This window comes from Brienomyrus brachyistius, chromosome 2, assembly GCF_023856365.1.
Source record: "Brienomyrus brachyistius isolate T26 chromosome 2, BBRACH_0.4, whole genome shotgun sequence".
NCBI classification, from domain to species: domain Eukaryota; kingdom Metazoa; phylum Chordata; class Actinopteri; order Osteoglossiformes; family Mormyridae; genus Brienomyrus; species Brienomyrus brachyistius.
This window is the reverse complement of record NC_064534.1, coordinates 48,498,611-48,518,758: the sequence shown is the minus strand read 5'-3', so window position 1 is coordinate 48,518,758 and position 20,148 is coordinate 48,498,611. Positions and strand designations below refer to the sequence as shown.

Below are 20,148 nucleotides of genomic sequence, written 5' to 3'. Positions count from 1 at the left end.
AAAGTGAGGTTTATAGGTGAGCTGTTCCTTAAGCGGGGAACGTGTGTGGGACTCGCATTGCCCCCCCCCCTCCTCCATGGGTGTCTGGGCATCGTCCATTGCGTCGGAAAAGGAGTCTCTGGAAGCTCTCAGAAATCCCCAGCCAGGATGGACGACATTCCTCAGACAACAGATGAACCCGGGTGAGCCACCAACTAAGACCAGAACTCAACTGCCTGTTTTAGGGCAATAAAGTTTTCTTTGTTGACTTGTTGATTGCAAGTAACAGTGCTGAAATATGGGCATGAAGCCAAAGCTGGGTGTAATGGTGCAGGCCTACTGCACTAATGTAGGCTACAAATACACTGATGGTGTTTGAAGTTACAGATGATCTTGCTAGGCTGCGTCTCCAGGGAAACACCTCTTGAATAGTCTAATTCTAAAGATAAGGTCAATTGGAAGTAAATAACGAATTAATGCCGAATCCCAAAGCCATGACGTGCAAGCTAAGAGGCAGAATGCATTTGGTTCTGGAAGAATCGAATATTTTGCACGGAATCCAGTAGATGGCGCAAGAGCAGTCGTTACGGTTAGATAGTAAATCACTTGTAAAGAACTTGGAAAGTTTATTTGAATCTATACGTAATAAAGCACCTTAATCTACAGCTTTTGACCATATATATACCCCCCAGAATAATAAATAATATAGATATGAAATATTTTATTCTAGAAAACTTATAGCATTGTGCACTTTCTCTGCAAATGATCTGTGAATAGCAACAAAGAAAATATGTATCTATAGAGCAGAGTACAGGGACCTGGAAATTGCTGTGCAGTTTTGTGCTCAGCTTTCCTATAAGCACTGCTAGTTATCATGAATTTGATTTCCTACTCAGTGGGTGAAGTAGGTGCAGTTCATGAGGAAATTGACAGATGTAGGATATTTGTGCAAGTATAAGAACAGACACTTAGTATTGTGTTTTGCCACATATCCCACCTCACTCTCCTTTTTTAAGGGATACACACATACAGAGGTGGGAGCAAAGTCTGAGGAATCAGCTGAACATCCAGTGCACAGTGTTCATGGGGGTTCAGACCTTGCTTACTGGCCCAGAGTCATGTTTACTCTGCCAAGCACTGGATTTAATCCTTCTAATCACACGCACAGAGGCCTACCCTGCTGATCCACCCACCCCCTCTAAAAAGCAAAACCCTTGGGGTGGTTCTTACTTGGTACAAATGAATGCCAAATGCATCAAAGAACACTTAAAAACTGGACATCCAAGAATTATTAGGTTGGTTCATTGTCTATGAAAGTTGGGTCAGTTTGACGTTCTCCACGATGATGTCATTGCAGAAGATGGCGTCAAACCAGTCACCTGGCAAAAACTAAACAGAAAAACAGACTAATCACCTACTAAATATCAAATGAAGGGAGCAGCCCTGCCACCAACAGATACTCCCCCCCCCCCCCCCCCCCGCCCACCCCCTGTGTTGTCTCTCGCCCTCCCACTCCCGAACCTGGGTAGCTGCTTATTTAAGAGGTATGGGGGTTTTTCACACCTCTTTCAACTTTCAGAGCAGCACCTTCATTGCAGTGAGAGCCAAGCCGCAGCAGTGCCTAGGCAGAGAGCCATCAGATGGCCAAGCAGGTGAATGGCACTTTGTCATCACGTTTCCTTTTATACCTCCTGATAGCCTTTAGAATGTTTGCTCATGCATATATATGAATGCACTATTTCAGCTTCCGCATTCCGCATTGACATGCCATGACAGTGTGTGGATTTGTTCCATTACAAGACAAGGGTCACGGGATATGACATTAACAGCTCAACGTAACCTTTATGGCTCAGATTAAACCCACAACTGGCAGTGTTGATACAGTATGGCTTATTGACAATTATATTTGTGCAAACTGCTAAAGCTGAATGTAATACAAACTTTACAAATAAAATGTATTATTATTATCATTATCCATCCACCCATCTCTCCATCCATCCACCTTCAATACCTGCTTATCTAGTACAGGGTCACTGCATGCCTGAGGCCAGAGTGCATGAGGAAGGGGACCCCTAGAGGAGATGGAGTGTGTTATTATTCTGTATGATTGTAGATGTATATGTTATATGTATATGTTATACATATGTCACTGTAATAATCAATATAACACTACTGATGCAAGTAAAACAGTGTGCAATTACTTTAATGTCAAAGCATGTTGTCAGAAGGTTTGGATTGAAGTTTTTATTTATTTATTTTTAGTGTAATATGGGGCTGCATAGTGGCTCAGTGGGTAGCGTCCCTCAGTCCTCCCTCTTGTCTTCACTGTGTGTGTGGACACTGCATGCCCGTCCATCTAGTACAGGTTACCTCTGTGTAGTATGTAGATATTGTGTGATATTGTATATAGACAATAATAATAATAATAACCATCATCATCATCATACCTTCTGCGTGTGTGTCCCTCATTGATCCACACTCCTCCACCACCTTACTCAGTTACAATAGAGCTGACAACCCAACCCTAGACTGGGATGTAACACTCATCAGCGTACAAAGATGTTTCAAATTCTATGCTTCCAAATTTTCAGCAGCAGTTTGTTCGTCGTTTCTGTTTCAGCATTGCTGGAAAAAAATCTGAATTTCCAACCTCTCCAAAAAATGCAACAACCATTAATTAGTTTATTAGTACTGGTCCTTAAATGACCGGAATGTGGAGGGCCTGAAAATGGTAGACAGTGGAGGGTGAGAACTGGATTCAGTGTGTGGCGGGGGGGGGAGGGCGGGGATGTGAAATTTTGCATCTCTGGGAGAAGTAGCAGCACCTGGCTGGCTTTTGAGGCTGGCTAAGGGGATGCACGCCGGGGCAAGTTCACTGCCTCCCCCCTCACTGCATGGACAAGCGTGGGCAAGGGGCCCTGTCCCAGCCCCGGGACTTAGCAACCCTCAGCTGCCATTACGCTCACGCCCAGTTTCGGGGTTTAATAGCGCCCCTCGTGACAGACAGCCCCGGGACACTGTAGTCTGGGCTGAGCTATCAGGTGAGGTGCTCAGGGGGTTGGGACTGGGCTATGGTGTACAGTGTCCCCCAGGGATCAGTAGTCCTCTTCACCCCACTGCAGGTGACTGGTTGAAGGCCTTCATGTTTAAGATGCAACCCTTATTTCTGCAGGGGTCCATTGTAAGTTCTTGGTGAATGTGAGGTTCACTGAGCAATCTGTGGCCAATAATCTGTGGCTCTATTACTCCGCTTATCTTGAAAAATGAATCAGTTTAAAGGAAATAAGCCAAAAAACATAGGCTTCAATATATCCATCTTCTACAACCACTTTACAGCACAAGGTGATAATGACCGTGGAGTCCATCCCTGAGCCGTAGGTATAGGAGATGCACTGGTGAGAGGAAACCGGAGGACCCACACGATTTGGTGGGTGGGATAGATAGATGGATGGATAGATGTATGACCTGTACTGCACAAGCAATGAAAGGATGAGTAATTCCCAGAGCACTCCCCAACTGGATCAACCAATCAGATCAATCAGTTGGATCTACTGCAACTGCCCACTATAGGGCCCATAGGTAGCATGTAGTTGTCGAAGACCTGCATTCATATTGAAAAAAAGGCTGCAGGTTCAAGGCCTACGAGGAGGAGCTGCATCCTTGAGGGGGACACTTAGCTAAAGTGCTGCAATAAAATGTCCAGCATGAACAAAGACGGAGCATTAAAATATGCAGGGATCCTTTGGACGAAAGGCCCCTTAGGGTCATTGAAACTAAAATGATTTTGGTGGGGGGGGGGGGGGCACTCTGGGTGGGGGGGGGGGGGGGGCTCAGGTCGCAGAAAGAAAGCTTTGACAAAGCAGGGGCACCGAGCGTGTCCTCTTGTCCAGTGAGGTGTGCAGCAGGGAACATGGGGAAGTGTGGGGCCACTTTGAAGGAGCCCCTCGCATGCACACAGTAGCCTCTTGACATCACAATGTTAGCCCCCCCCAGTCCATCCCATCTATCCCCTTATCAGGGACCTTGTTACCTCTCTCCTGCCCACCTCTTCCTGATGCCCCCCACCCAGCAGTCCTATCCTGTTTCTTATTAGCCCCCCCCTGTCCCGCTGAAACCTGCAGCCCCGGGGTCTAACCCCCCCCCCCCCAGGCATAGGAAGCCATGTGGCTGTGCGCTTTGCGAGGATGCTGACGACTTCCCATGCAGTTACATGGCCTGGGGGGACGGGTGGGAGTAAATGGCTCTTTGACAGCTGCTCACAGAGGCCATAAACACTTTCTCAGGGAACGGCTGCCAACCTAAACGTCAAAAGCCGCACTCAGCTGCCTCCCTGCTGCCCCAATGGGGGGAAAGACACCATTTCATTATCTGCTTGGCCGTCACCTTAATGCAGAGAAGAGCATGTAGTTTTGAATGTTGCACATTATCTATACAGATATTTGTATGTATCATTTAAAGGCATGTTAAACAAATGTTTTACGCGAGTAATTTACGTTGAATGGTACAACAGAAATACCCATCCTGGGATATGAGCTCACAACCTTCCTCTGGCAGCTTTTGAAAAGCATTACAGCAGCAGAAGTCAAATGGGAAATTAAATGGAATGTTAATTTCACAGTTAAGTGTTGACTGTCATACCTCTACAGGATATTGCATTGACACTTTTGATGACAGAAAAGGTGTGTAAGTGTAAAGTAACAATAAGCTCTTTTGATAAGATTATGGCATTAAAAAGTTTGAAAAGTTAAGAGTTCATTTGACCCCCTCCAACCCTCCAACCTGGTTTTTGAAACCAGATCTCTTATCTACTTACAGCGAATGAAAATGTAAAACCTTTTGAATCAATAAAATATTGTGCTTTATTAATATTCTTTTTACAAAGTCATTTACAAAAATATAATTTTAATTACACTGTGAAATATCAGCATACATGTTAATATAGCCTGTTTAACAAAGACCTAATCAAAGAACTATTCATGAAATTCATATGATTCTTAGGATTCCCTTACTTCTGCTGTTGCATTGAAAGTACAAAAATGTATAACTTGTCTCTGAACATTTCAGCAGAAATTTCATAGCACTCTAAAAATATATACATTTTTTTACTATGAATGGAAAAACAATGCAACAAATATTTCCATACCACGAAGAAAAAAAAATCACTTAAAATATTAAAATACATTCTTGTAATATTTAACATTACAAGAGTGACATAAAAATCAAAGATTTAAGTCAACCTTCAAAACATCAGAAGAAATAAAGAGCTATCACAGTCATGACAACTATCAAAACGTTACTGTGGGTGACCTGCATTTACCCACAGCTGGAGATTAACGTTAAATAAGAACCTTGCAGGACACAAGGTAGGAGTGCCAACTACCAAAGTTCTTTGGTATGTTTGTGTCTTGTGTCTTCCAGTCCTGAGGGTTAAGGATTTGTTTTGCACCTCTGGGATTGTCAGTAAGCTTCTTAGTTTTGACTGGTGACCCGCTTAAGTGACTGTGGAGTTGCTTTACGGTGCGGGGCAATGGGATGGTGGGTGGAGGCCACACCCACTCAGTGGCAGCCACACCCACTCAGTGGCAGCCACACTCCTCCACGATCATATCTTCATGGTGACGCAGGACCACGCCATCATTCTCGTAGTATAGCATGGAGAGCGGGCTGAGGCGGATGGGCACGCAGGATGGGCATGCCACGCGCTCTGGGTGATACAGCTTCAGGAGGCTCTGCAGGAGGGACGGCGGACAAAAGGATGTTATTCACACAGCAAAGTCACTCTAAACCATTGTTTCCAAGGCCGGGTCTCGAGGACCAACAGCAGGTCCATGTTTTTGCTCCCTCAAAACTCCCTCCCAACAAAAATGTGGACTGTCTGAGTCCTCAAGGACCAGTCTGGGAAACTCTGCAAACAACACAGGCAAAATCAATATAAAAAATGTAACCTGGAGAGATAACCACACCAATATTCAAGCAGTAGTCAGTCAACCGAGTGAAGAGAATGAGATCCTTAAAGCTCTAAAAAAAGAAATAAGATTCGGGTCTCACCTGCATGTAGGCGTGGTTGGTTGGCTTGAAGGACTCATCAACTGGGGTGGGGCACTCACCCTCGCAGCGGAAAGCATTGTAACGCTTGGGGTACACAATCCACTCGTTCCAGCCAATCTGGTCAAAGTCCACCCACATGTCCACCTTCCGGCACAGAGGCCGCTGGCCGGCCTCCGCAGGGAGCGGGGTGACCACTGGGCCACCTGCCGCTCGCACCCGCTCCTTTTCCATGCGGTTCCTCTTGTGTCGTCGGTTCTGCGAGTCCTGGCTGCCCCGGTCCAGCCCCACGTACTTAGAGTGCTCTACGGTGCGGATGAGAGTGGGGGTGTGCTGGCCGTCCGGCTCCCTCCTATGCTTGGAGAAGACCACCATCATCACCCGGTCAGCTGTTGGGTGCTGGACCTGCCTCTGTGCCGGGCGCCTGAGCCTGTGCTCAGGATTCTCCTTCTCCGCCTGGTGTTCCTCGTGGTCCTGTGGCACCGGGTCCTCCACAACCTCCACCTGACCAGGAGAGGATTCCCCCTGGTGCAGCCAATACCTGAGCAGTGCCGTCACATTGAAGACCTTCCAGGAAGACTTGATGCTGCTGGGTGAGGCATTGAAGCTTCCCAGTAGGAGGCGCTCTTCGGGGCAAGGCTTCATCTCTTGGGAACAGGGCTGCCTTCGGGAGTGAAAGATGTCCACGGTGGCATGCTTGGCGGTGCTGAACTCGGGCAGTCGGAACCGCAGCTCAGAGAGCTGGACATTGTCACTGGCGGAGATGGAGGACATGTCAAATGTGACGGTCCACTTGTCACCAACCTGATGGCAACCTGAAGCAGAAAAAGCAAATGCAGATCAGAACACATGCAATGTGGAAATCTTTGAGAATGCTAAAAGTCATAAAGCAAACATCGTGAAAATGTGAAAGAAACGGCAAAAGCAGGTTTAGTGCGCCGACACAATTAAAAACGTCAGAAACAGCGCAGTAAAGTAATTCGCGGTCAGCAGACCTACTGCGGGAACAAGGCAAATGTCAAAACACTGCGGCGGCGCAGGGAAAAGAAATATAGAGGTGGAAAGAATTGTGTATTGGACATGCAGCGCGGTCACATTTGTAACAGACGTCTGGGAGCCCGCCAATACACACACTCCACTCACATAAAACAGAAAGCCCCTTTAAAGTCGAATAAGCATCGGGTGATAAAACAGGAGTTACCGATAAACACAGATGCGGTAGATGACTAAAGATTATAGTCCGATAAACCCCTTACGCACGTCATTAAAATCTAATTCACCCTTCAAGCTAAAACTGATGCATAATTAAATGACGTATCACGTACATTTAATATATTGTTCAAGTAAAAAACAAAAATAAATCAACAGATATATATATATATATATATATATATATATATATATATATATATATATATATATATAGAGAGAGAGAGAGAGATAGAGAGAGAGAGAGAGAGAGAGAGAGAGAAAGAATTTTTTTTTTGCAAATGTGAAAATATCACTATTTTGAAAATCGGACTTACTTTTCGCTATCAGACTTAGGACGGAGTCCGGGTTGCTTGGGCCGCTGCTGCTGACGAAGCTGACAGCCGTGTCCCCAGCCTTGAAGGTGCGGTACAGCTGCATCATGTACAACGGGTACCTGCTGGGGTGGTACCGGGAGCTTGTATATCCAAAAGCAGATCCCGGAGTCAAAGAAGAGCGCTTGGGCTCCCGATGTAATGCCTCACTGAGTCCCAGGGAGCCGGGATGCGAAACTGACTCCGAAGCCCCGACGCTGGTCCAGGATGCTACGAGAACAGCGAGTATGAAGGTGTCCATGTCTACGGCTATTCGTGATTCCTGTTATACAGCTTGTATATACCGTCAAGGGAGAAAGTAAGGCTGAGAGAAAGGGGTTCAGCGTCCTACTCCTTGCCTGTCTGGCTTAGACTGCGGCGCTAGTGCCCAGTTCCCCGGGTAAGAGCATTTATAGCGCACAGCTGCCCTTTGATGACCTCTGTCATCCAGGGGGCTTTGAAGTGCTCCGTAGTGCCCCTCCAAAGGGGGACAAAATGTTAGATCTGTCAAGTTCATTGTCTCTCGAAACTCTCCAGGCTTTTATATTCATGACGTATGAAGACCCAAATCCCTTTGTGCTGTATATTGGAGACCCCTTTGACAAGCCACCTTGACAGTAATCTTAGTCAAACAAATCAGTAAATGGGGGCGGACTAGCGAAAGGATCTACGCACGCGTCCATAATTACTTGTAATTGTTTGGTCCAGTTTTAAGACGTAGAGTAAAAGGTGTAAAAGGTGTTTATAAGGGGAGGCCAAAATAAAATGAAATATGGACTCAACACAATGCATTTCGAGACAAAACAAAGCAAATGTGAACATCACGTCCTGATTGGGAATGAATTTAAAATATATATATTTATAGGGAGTTCGACAGAAATCAGTTTTGCACTTGCTGTTTAGTGTTTCATCATTAATCACCAGCAAAAACAGGAAAAACCGAGCCATCCATCCATCCATTCTGAAACCGCTGAATCCCAACTGGGGTCACGGGGGGGGGGGGGGGGGCGAACAAACATTTCGATATTAATGAGCCATTAATTACAAGAATCAAACTATGAGCGTTTTCATTATTTCTAAAGGCAGTATGTTTCTGTTTGTTGGCCTGTACTTTTTTAAATGATCGATGTTTGTATTAACACAGCCTATTGACACGAAGCGCACATGTCATATAGTTTCGTCAATTCAGTCACTTGAAGTACATGAATGGATTGGGACAATAATACAAAATCCGTTTGTACTGTTTGATATACAAATGCGTTTGAAGATATCAAAGGCTTAAACATGATATTTACTAACATTGCGATAATTCGAAAGCTATGAAGTTCTGAAGACACTGTTCTGACAATAGATCAAATAATTTGTCTTAACACCAATTACCATTTTCGTCTCTAATTTGGTCGTTAGACATAATTTAATCCCCGAAACCAATCGTCTTCATAACTGTACAATCTTAATTTCCCATGAGTATTAAATTCTCAAAACAAAACTTCAAACGGTCAACTTGTTTAAAGATGAATAAATTCAAAGTCTTACAACTATGCTACGATCAGCACTGAACTGGCCTAAATTACATGTTTAAATCATTTACCTGCGGAAGATAGCAAGAAATTTAAAATGGTATTTTTATTCTTAATTTTATTTATTTATTTTGGACAAATTCAAACTAACACTGCAGTATGCATCTCCCATTATTTCATCTTAAAATGGAAAAGGGTGAGTGTTAAATGCCCCAGTTGTTCGTGTATGACACTGCTGGTGATGTTAGTTTTCCCGTAAGCGGGAGACTAAGTAGGCTATTGCTTTGTACGCGGTTGGGCTTCTTAATAGTTATGATTTGCTTTGAGTCTAAATGTATACATTTATTCAAACATGTTAAACATGTTTGACATAACATTTGACATAACATAACATTCAAACATGTTAAATGCATCATTCAATTCAGAACGAACACATCTAACGCAGACTGGCAAACACTCAACAGAAAAACGCTCAACAGAAATTTAATTCACACGCATCCAATCTTTAGTTTTAATAAACATTTTATAAAGTAAAAATAAAACTGACATCAGAAATATTCATTCATTTTTTCAGTATTTTCATTTTTTCCCTACTAATACTCTACCAACCATGAACTTATAAAATCACGAGTGAGAAATAATGATTTTCTCGTGTCCTGCTGTTCGAATCAAATTAACGTGTATTGAAATACCATTAACAAAAGATGCCGCCCTCACACCAGGGGGAGGTAAAACTGACCATACTATACTGTACGTTAAATATATGTAAAGTGTGGTGTTTATTGAATTTACGACATGTGCAGACGAAATATGACGAGTAACAGGAAGCAAATCTGGAAACATTACATGAATCTGGAATGATGACTCTTACAGATACAATGCATATATTTAAATCCGCATGGCGGCATGAACGTGAATTAGATTAAATTTAAGTCGTGCACCTTTTCAGAAAACCGTTTTTAAAAATACAGACCTGCGTAGCAGGGAAGACTGCAGGTTCAACTACTGCTTGAAAACGAGAGCAAGCTAAGAAAGGACTAAGTTTTGGCTCCCAAAGATCTTGTAACGCTCTTCTTTTCAACTCCGTGAATTAAAATCTCAACATAGCGGATCTGTGCAATATGTATCTGTGCGTATGAACCATTATTATATATTAATTTTTTGTGACATCACAGTATCCATGAGTCGCTTACTGTTCCAATACTTGTTTCCCTTGTTGGACCATTGGCTCTTTCAAATGGAATTAAAGAAGTTCGTGACCTGTGGAGGACAGAAGTGAGCAGAGTAAAGAACGGTGAGCAGAGTCAAAACCTTCCATGAACAATTGCGCCCTCGTGTGGAGGGCAGCAGCTGTTATAATCCTAAAGACTGGTTGACGGTTACCTGCATGATAAACTCTTTCTGGACGTCCGAGTCCTCGCCAAACTCAACACTCGCATCCAGCACAAGTACAGGCACTCGTTTCAGCTGCTCAAAGTGCAGTCTACAACCAATGAGGAAAAAAGTGAAATTGAGTTGCTACACAATGCAGATTTCTAGTACACCTTAAATCATTTTGCAATAGGCCGCATGGGATGTCACACATGACAGCTTAGCAATTAAATGGACATTTTGAAATAAAAAGGACTGCGAGTGATCATTAAGCTACATGAGAGAATTAAAGGAACGTAACAGAAATTCAAAATTTAAAATTTGAAAATTATTGCTACATATGTAAAATAAATAGCTGCTTTATAGGCCGTTTTTCTGACTCTCTCCGAATGGCTGTTTTCATACCTCAGTACTCAGCAGGATAACAAAGAAAATCACTTTAAAGTTTATATTGCAATTTGTCAGTCAAAACTACTGATCGGATATATCATAAAGTAAATGCATTTAGAGTCATTTCATATCTATTTTTATACTTAGGTATGCAATTATATTCACTCAGTAATTGAAATGCTTGTATGCACTCCTAAGATTGAATAGTATGTATTTATGTTTAATGTGTTTGCATGAGCATCCAGCATGCGAAATGGCCCTTACTCGGTGCTCCGGTGTACCAGCCAGTTTTCATGCTGAGTGTGCAGCCTCTCCAGGTAGGCCAATTCCACGCCTTTCTCCTCATCTCTGCCCCGTCTTCCCAGGCGCTTGTGGCATATCTGTATAACACAGACACGCACCAAGCCTCCTTAGCAACCTCCAGTGCAAAAGCCTGCTCATAAGTTATATGACTTGCTCACACACTGCTTAGTCAACTCTAGATATTCTATAATCAAGGTTTCGCTTATATCCACATCACATTCACAAGGTAAAGGACTGTTTACAGTATGAGACTGCATGTAAACTTTGGAACTCTGTTTCCAGAGCAACCCCAGGGACTGGAACTGTAAGATGTAGCTGTGGGGAGCAGTGAAGCATTATGGGAAACAAGTTTAAGAGAACAAAGCCAATGCTTAATGCTCAGGAAAAGTTTCAGCTGCTGCCTATCATTAGCACCTTGTACTATTCCTAAAAATGTAATAGCTACAGCTAAATGCTTGTCAGTGGTGTACGTACAATCACAGAGATCTGTTCACTTAAGGATCTCAAAATGAACCACTTTCGAACTCCTTGCAGCTTCCAAAATTTAGTACTCTGCTAAATTCTGTCATATGCTCAACATTTTTATGATCGGTTTCAGTTTACATTGTAGTAAATAAAAACTGGCCAGGGTGGACAAGTACCTCTGGTGGTGCCTTCAGATAAATGATTCCCTCCAACTCCAAGCGCCGACCAAACTGCTCTACCAAGAAAGAGTGCCAGTCCTGGTAGACAGCCCACTCCGCAGAGCCCATGCAGCCCAGCTGAACCATGTTGAGTGCAAATATGTATCTGTATACAACAAGAAGTGGCAAAGGGGCAGGGAAATTAAGTACACTGCAAGTTAGTAAAAATAGCGCCCCCCAAAACTAACTGAGATTATGAGGTATGGTAGTCTTTACCTGTCACTGTAGACCGAACGCTCAAACACCTGCACGGGCGTGGCGCATGCGCGGAGAAAGCGCTGGGGAGGCGGCTGCAGCTGCGTACGCAGGCGAGTCATACATGAGAAGGTCTGGAAAGTGTAAGCCCACCGCTGCGGGTCTTTGTACATCATGTCCAGAAGGTTGGTCGCGGATTGCTGAGAAGAAAATTAGCCATAATTTCGGGATATTTTTCAAAGCACTATGCTCTTTAGAGGCCTCCCGGCAGTTTATTGGTCGAGCATTATTCCACACCTGGGACGTGTCCACTTTCTGCCACTTGCTGACCGGCTCGGGTACGACCTCCCAGTCTTTACTCGCAGACCGAAGAAGCTTCGCAAACGTTGACTTCCCTACCGCTGTTATTCACGCAGACAAAAGATACCGTGGGTAATGATGTATAGCATACTGTTCTGTGCAACGGATTTACACCTTAAAAAGAAAGCACTCGGATTCCATATAGTCCACAGTGGCTCTTGATTTAAGGAGAGCTGATGACTTACCAATGTTTCCTTCAATTGAAACCCTCTTAATCCGGTTAACTTCATGCATTTGTTGTCCTGCATTCCAATGCTTCTCATCCGTGGAAAGAACACGTTTACACATCCGCTTGGCCGCATTTTCCGAACATATACTTACGCTGGAAGCAAAATCACGTCTACTGATCCACACTTTCTTTGTGTCTATATGGCAGAACAATGGCGATAGTATCCAGGATGCATTTCTATGGAATGTGATCGTACTGAAAGCCACACGTCCAAGGGCCCCATAAACCACACGCGGCATAGTCCTCATCAGGTTGCTGTACCAGTCCCTCTATGAAAGCAGTTCAATGATGAATCCACATAAACTGAATGACGTGACATACTTGTGTTGTTTTAAAAGAGAAGCGACGTTAAATGAGCTTTCCTTTCCTAGCCATTTTAGTTTGTAATGTTTTGACTGCAGGATACTAACCGGACTGATTTTTTACTGTTTGTTTACAGCGTGCCTTAATTCGGGTCTTCCGCCAAATACCAGATTCACTTCCGGGGCGGGAGTAGGCACGAGCTGTGTGTCGCTCCCATAGCAACAATGTCCAGTTCAGGTCAAATAGACTATAACAACAATTCTTAAAATAGTTACGATTAGGAAAACTAAAATTCTAACTGACACCCTGAATAACTACCCGAAACACGGAAAGGAGGCATTGCAATCCTATTCTTGCATTGTATCCGTCCGCAATTTACAGTAAGTACCATATTTAATGTTTTCTGTCCACCTTATCTTACTCAGACTTGGGCAATTTTCTTATGACAACCATGAGATAAATTCCTGTATCTGAAAAAACTGGTGATCTATCGATGTGTCATATTATGTACAACTTGGTCAAATGTAAGATAATTCCACTTAAGTTTTTTTTTTATTTATATGCAATAAAAGAAACACCAAACTTCCATAACCAGGTCTGTCACGTTTATTTAAAATTCATCCAGCTATTTCTTCCACAATATAGACATTTTTGCAAAGGCACAGATATGTACAGGTAATGTACTAAAAATATATAAACCAACAATAAAAGAAATTATAGCAATAGACCAGCTAATTACGAAAATGTCTATCTGTATGATGCATTAAAAAATTATAGGCCTCATTGTGTTTAATTTGATGATTTATAAAACAATTAAAATCAAATGCAAAAAAGCAAAGGGAAATAGTATTAAAGGTGAAAGTAACCTTCAACTACACTAAAAATAAAGTTTAATCAAACACAAAAATTCAAACTTTAATCAGTTTCCTGGTACATTGTTGTTCGGCATACAGTTCCCTTCCATCAAAGCATATACTGTCCCAGCCATTTCCCTCCCTGTTATAAATACCAAGTGTGAGGTTCACATTTATGAGAGAACATGAAAGCACATACCAGGTCAATGGCAATCTATTTCAAGAGGAGAAGGGAATGGTGCCCTTGAATCAAAATTATGAAATTCGGTGAAGTATTTAAGGATACTGACGAACTATCCAACAGAATTTAAAAGTAGTAAATATTTTGTAAAAAAAAAAAAAAATCATTACCTGGATAATGTAAAACTGAAACAACAAAAACAAACAGAAAGAGAATATAAAGTCACACAAAACTACTCATCAACATACAAATAAAAAGTTCTGAGCTCCAACAGTAACTTCTGAAATAATAAAAAATATTAAAATATAAATGTCTTGCCGAAAGGAAATATATAATGGATAAAAACCAGAAGAGACAGAAACCATTTTACATGAATATAAAAAGATGCTACAGGTGAAAAAGGCCTGGAAAGTCTGTAATATTCAAATAATGTACCATAGAGTGTCATTATACTGACACTGAATGATAATTTAAGATTTAAAATTTGAAACGTCCCTGCTATGATTGTTATTAAAAACTCCAAAGGTCTCAAGTAAAATGTCCTGAGAATTTAGGTGGCAACATGTTATGTAAACTGACTTTCATTTTATTTCAAATCAATCTTTGCAATGCTTTGCAATTTACTAAAAAGATAACGACTCAGAGCTAATATTTTCCAGTTTACAATCTCTTGCCAACCTTTATAAAAATTGTGGATATTTATATTTTAGATACTTCTTTGCCAAGGTATTGACATTGCTGGTTTCAGTTATAACAAATATTGGTCCACAATGACAAAAAAGTAGTTCCGAGATTTAAAAATTAATATGTAACTCTTACAAAAATTATACATTTGCTTTTCTATATATATATATGACAATTTAAAGAATTTTATGTACTAAAATCTTGATATGAAATACAATTCTAAAAAGGGGGGGAAATCACTCTCCAAAACTCCTGAAAAGAATTTTGCTGACTCAAAATAATTAAACTGTCTGGATTGTCCAAGAAATTCATTAGATATGGGGTTGATATAGACAGAAGCTGTTGTAAAAACAGGCAAGGAGATATTGAGTTATGTGCATTTAGGAATAAGGATTGATTACTCAACCAGAGGTTGAAAGGAAAGAGCAAAAAAGTGAGATTATCTGGCTTTTCTGAGGCAACGAGAGTGAGAGAAAAAGTTGCTTAGGCCGAATGAGAAGGTCTATCTGTCCTTAGAACCCAGCTTCTCTATCAGGTCCTGTAGGGGAGCCAACTCTCGCCGGTCAATCAGGTTGAACTCCTACAGGGATATGGAGATATCATCAGGGATCACGTACATTTATTTGCCAGACACCTTTGTCTAAAAGTAACATAGAGCAGGGTCATAGAGTGTCGCTGGAGCAACTGGAGTTAAACACCTTTCTCAAGGGTCCAGTGGTGATATGATTACTCAGCTAGGATTTGAACCCACAACCTACAAGACATGGGCACAGATACCCAACGTGCTGAGCTATACATGCATGTTCTTCCCATGTTAACAAAAGAACAATGATCATCATTCAGGTCCCTTTGTTGCATCAAGAGAACATTATCAGGAGTTACATGAATATACATTTCATTTACTCTGTAGTCATAAAGGTAGGCATTTTTAGTTTTGTTGGTTACAGAGGCTATAAGGCATGCAACCACATCCCAACATTGGTAGAGTACATCAGAATTAGTGTGCATCACAAAACACGATTGTGCTATATGTATCCATTTGTTCATCCATCTCACCTGCACAAAGAAGATGAAATGTTTGAAGGAGGTGTTCAGGTGGGCTTCCTCCTGAAGCTGAATGACGGAGTCGAAGTGCTGGTGGTAGATGTGAGCATAGACCCGAAAGAGGCGCTTCAGGATGGTCTTGGCCACAGACATGAAGTTCTTGGGGAAAGGAACACCTGGAAAGGAAGAGCCCATGACAGACAATCAGTAAATGAACAGAAAACAAATATCCATAACAGGCTATGGAGGAAGGGCATGAGACAGCTGTCAACACTGAAGGATGACACAGTAACGTTCAATGACTGTTTTACTGAGAAGCAGCTCTACCATATACTAACCAATCTTGGAAGGGAAGAGAGTCTCGTCGTCCAGCTGATCCTGCACCCAGGACATGAGGTAGTCGATGTACTTTGGGGCAGAACACTTAATAGGTTTCTTAATATTCGTGCCATCAGCCCAGTGATACTCATACCTGGCAGATGACGACACAAAGAGCTTGTCAGAGCTGGAAGCACTCCAGTGTTTTAGGGCTGCAAGGTCTGATATGTTTCCTTCAGACTTCATCTTTAGAAGGTACTCTAATAGGAAAGCAACAATATATTTCTCCTGATGTTTCAGAAGAAAATGACTAATCATAAATTTAAAGGGCGCCTACAACAAATCTGCTGGGCTGTGCATGTGTCAGCTGCAATTTTACACTCCTGGACTAAAGAACTGAACTCTATTACCATAATATTTATGTCACACTATACACTGAATATACTCTATACACCTAAGAAAACATACAAACAAATGTTAAGCAAAACGACAGCATTTTTTTTTAGACTAGTAATATATCTGGCGCACATTTTGCATAAAACAAAACCGTTATTCGCGTTTCATTTTCCATAACATTTCAATTGGTGGGTGGGCCTAAACACCATTTCCTCAATGCAGTTTTCTAATGCTGGTTCTAGCTTGCCTGGCACACCCAAAAAGATATGAGGTTGTAACAGTCTGTGGGCAAATATGCATACTGTTTAGCTGACCAAAGCTAATTTTAAGAAATGCATAACATTCACACATGCGCACAGAAAAAGGAAGAAAAAAAAAATAAACTAATAAACAGGAAGTCAGAACAAGCCACTGCCTCTGGGTCAGAGGACTAAAATAGCCTGGGAGGGAAAAGGAAAAGAGGCCAGAGAGGGAGTAAGTGCTGTACCAGACTAGAAGGTGGGGAAAATATCAAAAGATATCGGACAGAAATAAATAATGAAAACCACGTTTTACAAAGAGTAACCAAGTTCCACAAGGAAGTTACAGACACACAATCTAAAACACAGTCAAAAGCTCCTCCTGAAATGAGATGTTGCTGTGGCAGAAAGAGGGAGACATTATAGTCACGCAGACAAACTGGGCTTAGAGGCCAGGGCCCACTCCCCAAGCCTGCACCTCCTACCGGGGCCCGGCGGACATCACGGCACAGCTGCTCTCGGTGCAGAACTCTGTGATGGTGCCATACAGCATGTTGATTTGGTTGAAGAAGTCTACAGCTGGAAAAGCACAGAAAAACAACCCCCCAGGATTCAAAATGTAAGAATACAATGAAATTAGAAGGCAGATGCAACCTTACACCTGTTGTTCTGTGCTTGCATTTATTACTACTACTATTATTCTGTCGCTTAGGTGTAAACCTACACATTTATAAATATGTACCAAGACACAAGACAGCATCCATTTCCCCATGCATCCTTCTAGCCACCAGCCTCCAGACTCACTGTTCACAGCAATCCACTCATTAAGGTCCTCCCCCTCAGGTAACATGACTGCCTGGCGGAGGTTCCCACTGCCCAATGTAGCCTCAGCATGCTTCAGAAGCTCATATTGGTGGGAGCCTTCAGGAATGTTCTTCTTGGGTTTGAAGGTTTTCGACGAGCGGCTGCCACTTTTTGGGGGAAAGATTTCCAGGGGAGACACGGGTGTGATATTAAAGTTTGATCTTGGTGATATTTAATCATCTGGTCTGCTGGAGGTACAAAGTTAATGCATCTCGACCTCACATTTTCTCAGGTTACATCACACATGGAAGACCTGGGGACAGTCTGCAAAATTAACAACACTAAATCGAAAAAGATCCTTCTGAGCTTTTGCTGACTTCTGTTTTTTTTTTTTTATTTTTTTTTTTTTAATTAAATTACTATCAGACATAATGAGGAGTTTGCAACTTTCTGTTAAAGGCAGCTCATGGCGGACGTTACCCAAAATATTACACCATACATACTCTTATTCTATTCTGCCCCAATGGTCATTGTCAGTGAAATAATGCGGTATTACACATGAAGAACATTTACAGAGAATGTGAACAGATTATCCTTAAACTGAAGACTCTTAATACTCTTAATGAAATTAAATGCATTATAACGGACCGACCCAAAGTATGTGAAGCAGGCTCATTTGCATATACTCCAGTCTTCTCATTATCAATGCGCAAACAAAACAGACATTTGATATCATATAATAGTCACATAACTGAAAAAACTCAAGCGAAGTACTCTCGCGTGTGACTCACATGTACTTAATTTCAAATAGTATAAAGAGGAAGAAACATCGCGTCATCTTGCCCATGGCAACTTTCTTGGCAAGCAATTAAAAGCATTTTTTTTCTGTACGAGAGGTGTGCATGTAATACACCAGTACAGTTAAATGGAAAGTGACTGACCGGTTTTGAATAAGAAAACTATTTTTAAATCAAGGGATGGCCACCAGGTCATTATTCAACCACACTCCTTCAGCTTCAAGCCAGAGAGCTTAAGGGTCTCAAAAGGCTATTATGCAGACATTTCCTCATCACTGTCTACAACAACACTAACGTGAATATATATCCAGGCTTATGTGCGTCAGCAGCATATGCGCTTGTTTTAAAACTACGGCGGCGGACGGCTAGCGGAGGAGGCTAATGTGAATAGCATTACCGCGACCAAATGACACTGAAAATGCCCATCACTGAGCACCTTTAACCGACACGTAATATATGAAAGAGCGCGACGGCGGCTGAGAAACCAACTTTTTTCCATCGGACAACTTTTACAGGCGGTGAGAATGAGCAAAACAGCAGTTTAGTTCTAGCTAGGGAACGACTGGGTTATAACAATACAGCGACATACCACGACACGGCGTGCTAAGGGAAGGGGGCAATCCGCTGTCAACAAATAATCTTCCAGAAAGACGTCGTTTTAAACTTAAATAAATAAATAAGGGACGCTACGGCAGGAAGGAAGAGAGTTTTCTCGTCGCCTTTCCGTTTCGACAGTACTTACAATAGGAAGCTCATCGTTGGTAGCTAAGTTTGAGCAAAAATCACAAAAAATAATCCAACAAAAGTACGCGGTGACAACAACTAGGAAGCTAAAATCACGGAGCACCGGGCCCGTCTGCGGGTATCTCCGGAAAAGGCGAACTTATCCTTAACTTTCGGAACAACGGCTTGCCACGGACGTTCACCGACCCGAGTCGCCCCCTGCGCCGCAAGCGCGTCACACTCCTCGTGCTATCGCGAGAGTTTACGCCCGCTGCCGCCTGGCCGAATTCGGACCTGCGCTTCGGGGACGTCAGAAGCACCGGCACTGTAATGGGATTGGGCACGTCGAAGTGACGCTTCGGTGGTGGTGGTGCTTTTCTGTTTATGATTCGGGGAAAATTAGTTAAGAGAAGGTTTTTTTATTCTCTTCCAAATGCTTCATACTGCAGGAAATACGGCATTAAGCATCACATCCGTATTATACAATAGACATAACATCTTCTGAAGTGGTGTCTACTTTGTGTTTATATATAATTTTCGAGTTTACAAAAGACAAAAGCAGAGCTGAGGTTAGCGTGGTGACTCAATATTTAACACCGAAGCCTCACACCTTCAAGAACGGGGGTCTAAATTCCACTTGTACTGTGTGAGGTTATATGTTTTCACCACAGAAAAGTGGTCCTCCAGTTGTCCAGTGACATACAGTCAGTCTATTTGGCATCTCTAAATTGCCCATGGTTTATGTACATGCCCTTCAATGGACTGGTACTATACCCAGGGTGTACCCCAGCCTTATTCCCTAAGCTTTCTGGGATAAGCTCCAGGTCCCCCACAGTAGTGATCCGGATAAAATGCTGGAAGATTTATTTGATCATTGAAGCATTAGATGCACAGAGTTAAATGCATTGACTCTGCATAATGCTAGGATTATGGATATAATGAATCCTACACCAGACATAGTTATTAGAGAGGGAGCAGCTACCTACAGCAAATGAGAGGCAAGCTATTGTGAGACTGCAGGGAAATCAAATGCAGAATATCCAAGTCATCTGAGCTGGCAAGTCCATCAAAGTACCAGACATCCCATATGGGGAGGGGTTTATAGTGATTGGGAAATAGCCCCCCTTCTTTGTTGATTGAATATCACATGTATATAGCACTTTTCAAG

At 42.3% G+C, this 20,148-nt stretch overlaps 3 protein-coding genes across 4 annotated transcripts; all 3 read right to left on the bottom strand.

Annotated features, from left to right (window-relative positions):
* Nucleotides 1–4,813: 4,813 nt before the first annotated feature.
* spaw (southpaw) lies at nt 4,814–7,324 on the bottom strand. Its single transcript, XM_048992507.1, has 2 exons — nt 6,028–7,324; nt 4,814–5,708 (listed from the first exon to the last, which is right to left on the bottom strand). Exons 1-2 carry the CDS (start codon nt 6,796–6,798, stop codon nt 5,556–5,558), a joined length of 924 nt encoding a protein of 307 aa, XP_048848464.1. The 5' UTR covers nt 6,799–7,324; the 3' UTR covers nt 4,814–5,555.
* A 352-nt stretch (nt 7,325–7,676) lies between these two features.
* dguok (deoxyguanosine kinase) lies at nt 7,677–13,131 on the bottom strand. Of its 2 annotated transcripts, XM_048992497.1 has the most exons (8): nt 12,594–13,131; nt 12,346–12,449; nt 12,070–12,248; nt 11,812–11,959; nt 11,132–11,247; nt 10,490–10,589; nt 10,300–10,366; nt 7,677–7,817 (listed from the first exon to the last, which is right to left on the bottom strand). In XM_048992497.1, the coding sequence occupies exons 1-7, from the start codon at nt 12,883–12,885 to the stop codon at nt 10,340–10,342; spliced, it is 966 nt and encodes a 321-aa protein (XP_048848454.1). In that variant the 5' UTR covers nt 12,886–13,131; the 3' UTR covers nt 7,677–7,817; nt 10,300–10,339. The 2 variants fall into 2 exon arrangements, with proteins under 2 accessions (XP_048848454.1, XP_048848446.1); XM_048992489.1 differs by lacking the exon at nt 7,677–7,817 and having other exon boundaries at nt 9,604–10,366; nt 12,594–13,130.
* A 392-nt stretch (nt 13,132–13,523) lies between these two features.
* On the bottom strand, nt 13,524–19,235 carry mob1a (MOB kinase activator 1A). Its single transcript, XM_048992521.1, has 6 exons — nt 19,000–19,235; nt 17,461–17,627; nt 17,142–17,235; nt 16,042–16,175; nt 15,716–15,879; nt 13,524–15,239 (listed from the first exon to the last, which is right to left on the bottom strand). Exons 1-6 carry the CDS (start codon nt 19,011–19,013, stop codon nt 15,162–15,164), a joined length of 651 nt encoding a protein of 216 aa, XP_048848478.1. The 5' UTR covers nt 19,014–19,235; the 3' UTR covers nt 13,524–15,161.
* Between the last annotated feature and the right edge of the window lie 913 nt (nt 19,236–20,148).

Bases quoted from the DNA above. Each gene is read 5' to 3' on its own strand.
- mob1a (XM_048992521.1), bottom strand. The intron at 17,236-17,460 runs GTGAGTCTGGAG...GTGCTTTTCCAG, and splicing joins TGAGTGGATTGCTGTGAACA to CTGTAGACTTCTTCAACCAA. The intron at 15,240-15,715 runs GTGAGATGGATG...ATATCCCTGTAG, and splicing joins ATTTCATCTTCTTTGTGCAG to GAGTTCAACCTGATTGACCG.
- dguok (XM_048992497.1), bottom strand. From the start codon at position 12,885: ATGAGGACTATGCCGCGTGTGGTTTATGGGGCCCTTGGACGTGTGGCT. The intron at 12,450-12,593 runs GTAAGTCATCAG...CGTGAATAACAG, and splicing joins TTCAATTGAAGGAAACATTG to CGGTAGGGAAGTCAACGTTT. The intron at 10,367-10,489 runs GTAACCGTCAAC...TGTCCTCCACAG, and splicing joins AGAAAGAGTTTATCATGCAG to GTCACGAACTTCTTTAATTC.
- spaw (XM_048992507.1), bottom strand. From the start codon at position 6,798: ATGTCCTCCATCTCCGCCAGTGACAATGTCCAGCTCTCTGAGCTGCGG. The intron at 5,709-6,027 runs GTGAGACCCGAA...TCCCTCCTGCAG, and splicing joins CCAACCACGCCTACATGCAG to AGCCTCCTGAAGCTGTATCA.